At 41.7% G+C, this 9,846-nt stretch overlaps 1 protein-coding gene across 6 annotated transcripts in view; it reads right to left on the bottom strand.

The window, feature by feature from the left end:
• Window positions 1-1,716: 1,716 nt before the first annotated feature.
• scn4ab (sodium channel, voltage-gated, type IV, alpha, b) overlaps window positions 1,717-9,846 on the bottom strand; it is a 53,742-nt gene continuing 45,612 nt past the window's right edge. For 4 of the 6 annotated variants that reach the window (XM_031318533.1, XM_031318535.1, XM_031318536.1 and 1 more), the window contains 7 exons: window positions 7,606-7,743; window positions 6,624-6,728; window positions 6,158-6,428; window positions 5,304-5,925; window positions 4,209-4,353; window positions 3,386-3,463; window positions 2,553-2,876 (listed from right to left, as the gene is read on the bottom strand). In XM_031318533.1, coding sequence (XP_031174393.1) covers window positions 2,553-2,876; window positions 3,386-3,463; window positions 4,209-4,353; window positions 5,304-5,925; window positions 6,158-6,428; window positions 6,624-6,728; window positions 7,606-7,743 — 1,683 coding nt within the window. Of the gene's footprint in view, window positions 2,877-3,385; window positions 3,464-4,208; window positions 4,354-5,303; window positions 5,926-6,157; window positions 6,429-6,623; window positions 6,729-7,605; window positions 7,744-9,846 lie in introns of all 6 variants that reach the window. The other 2 variants (XM_031318532.1, XM_031318534.1) reach the window with 1 other exon arrangement.

Here is a 9,846-nt window from a genome sequence, read left to right as displayed (position 1 = left end):
AGAAAGAAAAAGCAAAATACACGCAGACATGGGGAGAACATGCAAACCACACGAGGAAAGGCCCGGGACAACCTGGGTCGAAACCAGTAACTTCTAGCTAGAGGCCATAGTGCTAACCGTGCTGTGGCCACTGTGCTGCTACACGTGTACAGGTTTAAAGGTGTAAAAGTGTAAACGTGCAGAGGTATTACAGTCTGTGTAAAGATGTACAGGTAAAGGTGTACAGGTAAAGATGTAGAGGTAAAGGTGTACATGTTTACAGGTATAAAAGGGTTAAAGGGTTAAAGGTGTTCATGTGTACAGGTAAAGATGTACAGTTAAAGGTGTACATGTTTGAAGGTGTGTCTGAAGAACAACTGCAGACATATTTCAGCAGAGTTTGAAGCTTTATTCACTTTGTCTTCATTCATCATCCTCAAAATATTTAATATCCATCAATCAGCAGGTGGAAACTTTGTCTCCAAGTTGATTCTTTAAAGCAACAAAAGATGAAAAAACAGCTGATGTTTTAGCTTAAAACTAACACGATATACTTCATCCAAAACTACAATGAATAATAAAGAAATTAAAAAGAGCAACAAATAAAGAAAGTAACTTCTACATCCTCAAAATGATCTTTTGTATATGAAATACTCATAACTTGTTACTTTAAGGTCTTGAAGAAAAATGTGTTGAACGAAGAATCCAAAAAACAGAGAAAAGTCTTCGTTGTAAATTACATCTTTGGACACTTTTTATCCACTCTTTATTTCTCTTTAATTAGAGTTGATTTTTTTTCTCTCAGCTTCGGCTTTAACTTGGTAACTAACATCACATCCCAACCACAGCTGGAGGTCCCACTGAAGAAGTCTGGACTTCTGTCACTTCGTACCGAGCCTCAGGAAGTCATTAATGACAACATCTTGTTATATTACAGCTGTAAAATGAGTCCAAATCTCTGTCTCCCAGTAAACATGTTCACCTGCAGGAAGTCTGCAGAGATAATGTCAAAGTGAGTTTAAATTATCATAACCCCCTAACCCTAAACCATGTGGTCAGTACTGAGTAAATATCATCAAGACCATTTGCAAAGAAAAGGAAACAGAATTTTTTTAAGTTTACGGAACAAAGGGAGATACGTCACTTTCTGCGTCACGTGGTAACCTTCAGGAAGTGAAGTCACGTCTGATTGGAACCCAAACCTCCATCTTTTTATCAACTTAACTCAGTAGTTTTGGTGTCTAAACCTAACCAAACTGGGACCATTTCACAACATTAACGACGTGTTTAAACAGCAAGTGTTACCTTCTCTGGTTTAGATATGAGGACCTATTTCCTGCCTCCACTAGGGTGTGCTAGTTTATGAAACACTCCTGTGGGTCGGGTTAGAGGGGGGGAACATACCACCCATATCCTCGGAGGGTTTGGAGGGGGTGTTGGTCGGAAAACGCTCCTGTCGGTCGTTGATGCGTTAACTTAAAGAAGAAACAGACTCAAACATTTGTAAAAACGCATCCTCAGTTTGATGATGTTCAGCTCCGTTATTAAAACAGTCATTCTAAAGTCTGTTTGAGTCTTCTTGAGTCTAAAATCAAAAGTTATCTTTAACCAGGTCTCATTAATGTTTTTAGACTCTGCACTGTCATTGGCTGGCTGCTCTGTCAATCACCACTAAAGATCTTCTCAGTGTCGTATGTCTGCAGGAAACAAACATCGTTCAACAAACCAGAGCAGCAAACACAATCTGTACGCAGAGAGAAATACACGTTTCTGCGTAAGGTCTCAGTAGAGAAACCTGATGCACGCTCAAAGACAGGAGAAGGAAAAGTTCACATTTAACTGTCCAAAAGTCCAAACCAGGAAGGCAGATGACAACGTATCCGAAAGGGGCCAGACTGAGGAAAAATGTCAGATAGACGGGCAGAACAGATGTCTGCAGATTAGAGAGTAAATCACAACAGTCCCGTATTAAACTGCTGATGGGAGAAGGGGGAACAGGTGACTCGAAAACAAATCAGAAATAGAGAATATATCTGAAGGTTGTGACAGACTGTTTGAATAAAGAGTTTAATTATTGCTGGAGCAGGTTAGTTTATCACTTAACAGCATCACATGATCTCAAATGTTCATCAAAACACTTTAATGGTTGTAGCAGATGGATTAAAGTATTAATGAACACCTGGGAAGAGGTAACAATCACCTGGTCTGGGACTAACAGAGTATAGTCATTATATATGAAATCAATAAGTATTACTAATAACATGGACAAGTAGAATCCCGCTGATCACATTCAGGGTGTCAGTGAGCCTGAACTCTGTTAGAAGATTAAAACCTCAGCGCAGACAGAAAATGAAAACGCAGCAATGAACATTTCCATGTCCAAAGAGCACAGAATCAGCCAACACAGTTTCAGAGAACTTGCAGCAGACTTTCAGAGTCAGCGAAGCTTGAGGACTGTGGCGTTCACTCGGCAAACTGGACCTGGAGTCATCTCTGCTGCGATCTGTCTCTCCGTCCGTCTGAATCGGAATCGTCCTCCGACACACACCGGAGGAAAACAGGACGACACGTCATCAGACGACTGACTCCCTCAGGTTCTCATCTTGGAGGAAGTTTGCGGCGTTTAGCGGAGGAGCAGTGTGGAGGATGGACTCTCTCTGAAGCTTCACTGGGCCGGGCACCGGCTCGTCTCCGTACAGCCGGCTGATTCGCTGGCAGAGCAGTCCTTCGGTCTCGGGCGGTGCCTCTCCCCGTTCGTCCATCTTCGCTCTGTATTTGTAGGACGCCAGTTTGAGCGTCCGCTGCAGCAGGTGTTTCCTGTATGCTCTCTGGATCACTGATGCCGCGACATCTTCCTGTTTCCTCCGCAGCGTGCTGCTGATTGGTTCATACGACACCTGCAGGGAACAACAATCATCTGGACATCAGTTTACTTAAAAACATTATAAACAATATCAGTGTCTTTTAGAATTTGACTACATAGTGGCCCTTGAACCTAAGTAATGGACCCTAAATATCCACTCTGTCTTTTTGTGCTCTCAAATGTTCTACTTTGTTTTGGAGGCTAAAAGGTATATCGCTAGGTCATGGAAAAAGCTGTCGAGTCTCTGAACGACTTTCTATCTTTCTATCTATCTAAGTTATCTAAGTTATTTTTACAAAAGTAGCTTGACAGGGTTTGAAATATTTGCAACACTTTCATAATTTCCTTTTATATAATATATATATATATATAGGCTCATAGATGCAGAGTTTTTCTACATTTACATTTCTATATTTTTGCTGTGTATTAATTTCTTTCTCTTCTTTTCTTCTATAGTCTGTTTCCGTGCTACTGGGGTGTTTGTTTTATGTATGCTGATTCCTTATTTTGTTATATGATGTGCGATGTATGATGGAGTGAAACCTTGGAGGGGTTGTTGGCCATGAACTTCTCCTCCATGCTTGCTTTAAGAGCATCCATCCCTCCGGCATCACCTAACACCTGCACACAGAATGATTTATTACAGCATCACATAAAACCCAACCCAAGAGCTGCACACAGAAAGATGTAATACATAACATAAAATGTAGTCTATATCCTTGACGTTCCACTTCCGGGATTGCTCCGGTGCTGCAGGAAATTACGCCGGATGCATGTATGTCCGTTTCCTTCCGCTTTTTGGAATTTTAAACTCTGGTGGATTTGTGAGGACTATGGTTAACTGCTCCTCAGATCTCTGCAGGGTAAATCCAGACAGCTTGCTAGACTATCTGTCCAATCTGAGGTTTCTCTCGCACAATTATTTTATAGCGGCTCCATGCAGAGATTAGTGCCACCCATGACGATTGTGATTGGTTTAAAGAAATGCCAATAAACCAGAGCACATTTTTCTCCCATCCCAGAAAGCTGTGTGGAGTAGCCAGACCCTCCTCCGCTCTGCAGCGTGTGGATGGTCTGGCAAAGCGAGACTACATAAAACTTAACCCAAGAGCTGCACACAGAATGATTTATTACAGCGTCACATAAACCCAACACCAGCACACATATATCATATAATCATATATCATAGATCACAGATCACAGATCATAGAATGATATAATATAGGATTTCATACAACACAACCAAATACAACCTCAGGTAAAACCTAACACAAAATAACATAACATGATATACAAAATTATACTTTATAACGACATAAAACCCCTATATATATAGTAATAATAATCTGTGTCCAGGTGGAGTTACCTGGGCGGTGAGAGCCAGCAGGATGTCCAGACAGTGGATTTTGTCTCCAGGAACCAGCGGCAGATCCATGTGGATCAGTTTGACTGTGTTCGGTTTGGAAATCCTCAGAGGATCCTTCAGAGTGTCACAGAAATCTGACAGTTTACTGTGAAATACAGGACATTCAGATTAGGATCAACACATCAGAGTCAGATTATAATATCAACCCAGATCAATGCTTTGACTACATTGTAGTGTAACGTATGCGGACCATTTGGCAGAGCGGATTGTGTGAGTCACAGCAAGACGCTGAGCTTTTCTTTAGGATTGTTGTTGTTTCATCATTTTTTTGGAGCCAGTGTTGTTTCAAATTCTGTTTCCCCTGTGAGATCTGTTTCGCCTAAACCTGAATCAAACCTTAACCCTAAAGCTAACTACGCAATTTAACCAGAGGAACAGCCATCAACACAACACAAGGCAAAGCACTGTGAAACATCAATGAAGCATCAATCTACTGTCAGCTGTTATCAAAAACACAGTTGACAGAAAACAAGAAATAAAAACAGAAAAATTCAAAACCAAACTGCCTGCATTTCCTGTCTATCACTAGTTTAATTAAAAAGCAAAGCTGACAGAAAGTTGTCCCAGCCAGATCACTCAGGTCCTCCTCTGCTGTCTGTGTCCCAGTAAGTACAGATGAGAGAGAGACTTCTGTTTGTGGAACTCACTGCCTCTGGATGTTATAAAGCTTTCTCAGGATTTTTTTCTCAGGAACAAATAAAGACCAGTTTTAAAAAAATTGGAATGATGTTATAGTATTAGTTTATAAGTGTAAATCATTGTTTTTATATCATTGTTATCCTAGTATGGAGGACTGGTTGCTTTTTAAACCTGGTGTTTATTTTATTTGGTTGTTTTATTTGTTAATTTTTAACATTTATTTAATTTTTGTTGTAATTTTTAGTGTTGCTTAATCTTTTTTATCGTTTGTTTTTCTCATCAGTGTTTTAATCTAGTTCTGTGAAGACTCTGGGCTGCACGTTTTCATGAAATGTCTTCATAAATAAAGTTGCGTTGAGAAAGTAATCCCTTTCGTGTAATGCGTCTGGGAATCACCTGTACTGGATGAACTGTGAAGCGTCGGGGTCGAACTTCTCCCAGGTTTCATAAAACATCTCAAAGTCATCCTCGCACAGCGGGTCGCTGCTCTCCTCCGTCGCCACGTTGAAGTTCTCCAGGATGATGGCGATGTACATGTTGACCACCACGAGGAAGGACATGATGATGTAGGTGGTAAAGAAGACGATACCAATCCCCGGGCTGCCGCAGTCGCCCCGCACCGCGGAGCCTGGGTTCTCCAGGTCGGGGTCGCAGTCTGGCGGCGTGTTCATGATGGGGCTCAGCAGCCCGTCCCAGCCGGCCGACGTGGTGATCGTAAAAAGACAGATCATGCTGTTCCCAAACGTCTCGAAGTTAAACATGTCGTCGATCATCGCCTCCTTACGCACGTAGGCGAAGTTGGACATGCCGAAGATGGAGAAGATGAACATGATGAGGAAGAGTAGCAGGCCGATGTTGAAGAGCGCAGGAAGTGACATCATCAGGGCAAACAGCAGTGTCCGGATCCCCTTGGCTCCACGGATGAGACGAAGGACCCGGCCGATACGAGCCAGTCGGATCACACGGAAGAGCGTGGGCGAGACAAAATACTTCTCTATGATGTCAGCGAGGAGCAGGCCTGAAGGGAAGGAAGGAACGAAGGAAGGAAGGAATTACACAAAAAAGAAACCCAGATATATCGATAGCATATCGCTATATATAGATGGGTTAGACAAACCGGTAACTGACCTACAATGGACAGGATGGATTAGTTAGGGTTGGATTTGGGTTAGACAAACCGGTAACTGACCTACGATGGACAGGATGGGTTAGCTAGGGTTGGGTTTGGGTTAGACGAGCCGGTAACTGACCTACGATTGACAGGATGACGACCACGAAGTCGAAGATGTTCCAGCCGACGGAGAAGTAGTGCTGGCGGAGCGCCGCAATCTTCAGCGTGCACTCTCCGGTGAAGATGACGATGAAGACCAGGTTGATCCAGTACAGGATCAAGACTTTGTCCTCACTCTGCTCGTCTGTCTCCACCATCATTGTCACCATGTTGAGACAGATCAACACCATGATGAAGATATCAAACACCTGCGTGGTCACCAGGTCGAACACCAGAGCCTGGAACTTATTCTGCAGACGAAGAAGAAACAAAAGATGTTCAAATCTTCAGAGCCTTGAACTTATTCTACAGAAGAAGAAACAAATGATATTATATATTTTGCAGAAGAAGAAGAAACAACAGTTAGAGATGATCTTTAGTTAGAGAGGATCTTTAGTTAGACAGAACCTTTAGTTAGAGGTGATCTTTGACTAAACCTACTGTACCTCAGGTCGTGGAACAGGTTTCTGAGGTTTCTTGGAGCCCAGTTTCTTCATGGCGTTGTAATATTTCTTCTGCTCCTCCGTCATGAAAATATCTTTTCCTCCCAAGTAAAGATACAATACATAACAGTTAACTCAGTGACAGAGAAACAGATTTATCTCTATGTTTAAACTAAACTAATCTTAACAACAGTTACCTCACTAGCCATGTTTCCATCCACATGTTTTTAAATAAAAAACGCCTCATGAAAAAACAATACAATTTGATTGAATTTCTAGAACTTCAGATAATTTGATTGACAAGTGGAGGGAAACATTAGCCTGGTCCTACCAGACTCTGGTCCATTTCATTTGTACAGAGAGTCTGGCCTCTCTCCATTGACAAGTGTTAACTTCCTTGAAGGCGGGTACTCTGTTGAAGTTTAAAACTATTGGATCTGCCCAGAGCCAATCTGGATCTGCCATAACCAATCGCTAACATTTGGTCGTGACGTATGTCATGCGCATGTGCAACAAGAGGAGAGACCAACAACAACTATCGGCTTATATTTAGCATTAGCATCGCTAGCGTTAGCCTTAGCCAACTCCTTCATCACTAACGGAGCGAGCTGGAAAATCAAACTTTTCCCGAACCCCGTGGGGAGGAGGGCCACAACATCATGTCCACCAACACAACTCAGCAAAGATTGTTCTTGCTCGGGCTTTAACTTCTGGATATTCGGCAGTGTTGCTGCCACAATGGACCGAATGGCTTCGCTCGCATCTTTCTAGTGCACGTCCTCAACATCATCACTCAGCTACTCCCTCTGTTCGCTGATTGGACCTACAAATATTTGACCGGAGAAAACCTAAGAACATACCGCAAACCCAGATGGAGTACTGAAGGGAAATGAAAATTGAGTGGAAGTAAGTAGGAGGGAGGAGCCAGGCTAGGGTAACATAGCTACTGTACAGAGAAACAGATTCTCAGCAATCAGAAACTTATCTTTGATTTCTGCTGGTTGAAGTTGTCGATGATAACTCCGATGAAGAGGTTGAGAGTGAAGAAGGAACCAAAGATGATGAAGATGACAAAGTAAATGTACATGTAGAGATTGGCCTCGTACATCGGCTGGGACTCCACCTAAAAAATCATAAATGTGAGGTAAAGGTCTGACTGATGGGACAATCTGCTTCACTATCAGTACGAGTATTTGTTACTGTACCAGTGTTAGTGGGTTATTATAGTAAACTAAAACTAAAATAAGCAATAAAAAGGGTTTTTAGTAAACTGAAACTGTATCTGCAGGTTAAAAAACTAATACAAATTAAGGCGAGACACGGCAGGCAAAAATATTGTTTTTTTTTCACTGGTCAATTTTGAGATTTTGGGCTATTTGTCTTCAATAACATGTCTTCTTTCAGACATGTGGTGAAATAAAGTCCAAAATACACATTTAGGTCTTTATTTTACTACACTTTGTCTGTTTGCGTCGGTAGATTTCTCCTAAATTCAACAAAAGTTGGCGTTCTAAATCATCCCGCTGCTCCGCGATCGCTGTCTGCACCCTGTCGTCACATATACCGTTGGAAAGCTCTCTTTCTCCTGTACAATGCTGTCAGATCCAAATATGGTCATTTCCTTTTTATCAGCAATCAATCGTGAAAGTAAAAGGGGGGATTTAACTCAAAATGCGCAATCTCATTGGCTGATGCCAATTTCTGACAACGTGATTTGCTCAGAATGGTCACGTGACGTGCTCTGACATTTCCGCGGTAGCTCAAAATGTTGAAAGAAGTGCGTCGAAAACGGTCCAAAATCACCTCAGAGAAGACGAAAACAGTTGTTATTAGCAAGAAGACACAGAGGATCACAAACTAAGACAGCATATGATGAAATGCCTTCACATAGTACGTCGATGTTTAAACTATCGTTTAGAAAACAGGAGTGTTCAGACAGCGGAGGTAATCAGACGCTCTCTCTCTCTCTCTCTCTCTCTCTCTCTCTCTCTCTCTCTCTCTCAGCAGTTTACAGAAAGTCTACATGCCATATATTAAATATTTGTCACATATATACTACACTGTACTGATCGCGATACAACACACTATATTACAAAACAATTACATTACACAACAGTTACAGTTTTTGTATAATATAATTACTATATAATAGGCTACTAAACAAATATGTTATTTTGAGATCCTAAGTGGTGTGAGTCCCTCAGGCTGTAGCAGGCAGATCCATATGTAGCTGTCAGTGGAGCTGCTGTCCCTTCTCCTAGGAGAACTACCAGCTTCTCTTCTGGTCTTAACTTTTTTGGCTATTTTTCCAAGGTGTAATTCTCTTAGTGAAGATAGTTTTTCCCCATGGAGGAGGAAGTGCATCTCTGTCTGACCCAGCTGGTGGTCACTGAGCCTGTATTTAGTCAGGATCCGTCTCTTCTTCGTATCTCTGACAGTGTGAAGATAATCTGTCAAATAATAATTTAGTCTACTTTGTTTGCTTTCTCCAATGTTCTAAATATTGGTCTTTTGAATGAGTCATAATTAGTTTTGTTCTGTTGTGTTAAAAAACAGTGCTAATGGGAGCCTGGTTAGTTATCTTCACCATCAGCTGACTGAGGGGACTGGTTCTGGTTAGTTATCTTCACCATCAGCTGACTGAGAGGACTGGTTCTGGTTAGTTATCTTCACCATCAGCTGACTGAGGGGACTGTTTCTGGTTAGTTATCTTCACCATCAGCTGACTGAGGGGACTGTTTTGTGGGAAAAGTAAGCTGGAGCAGCAGCAAGTATGGCCATCTCCACCTTGATGAAGGTGCCTCTGCCATGCTTTCTGTTATGGAGAAGTTGTGGCTTCAGAGCTCAGTTGTGATGGTCAATTCAATGAGAGAAACTGATATGCTCAGGATCTCGAATGCTGAGACCGTCACAACTGCCAGTGTAAAACATAGGCGCAAGAGTCTAAGCACAGCTAAAATACATATGGTGCTGGAATGGACAGTTAGACTTTAAAAAGCTGTTACATCTATTGTTGGTCTTGTTCTGTGTCCATACAACTGTCCAGCGTGGGCTTTGTCTGCAACTTTGTGCATGATACGCCAATGTTAATTCATTAAGTTACTGCAGTTGTAGGCCTTATATGCCTGCCATTTTATTAAATAATCAATTTTCATGAGTTTGAAATATTCTATATCATTATCACTAAGGGCCTGAGCATTTATTCTGTTTTTGAGCAATTCTTCCA

Source organism: Sander lucioperca, chromosome 21 (genome assembly GCF_008315115.2).
Source record: "Sander lucioperca isolate FBNREF2018 chromosome 21, SLUC_FBN_1.2, whole genome shotgun sequence".
In the NCBI taxonomy this organism is placed as follows: domain Eukaryota; kingdom Metazoa; phylum Chordata; class Actinopteri; order Perciformes; family Percidae; genus Sander; species Sander lucioperca.
Note: the sequence above shows the minus strand (reverse complement) of the source record. Positions and strands in the feature narration are given on the sequence as shown.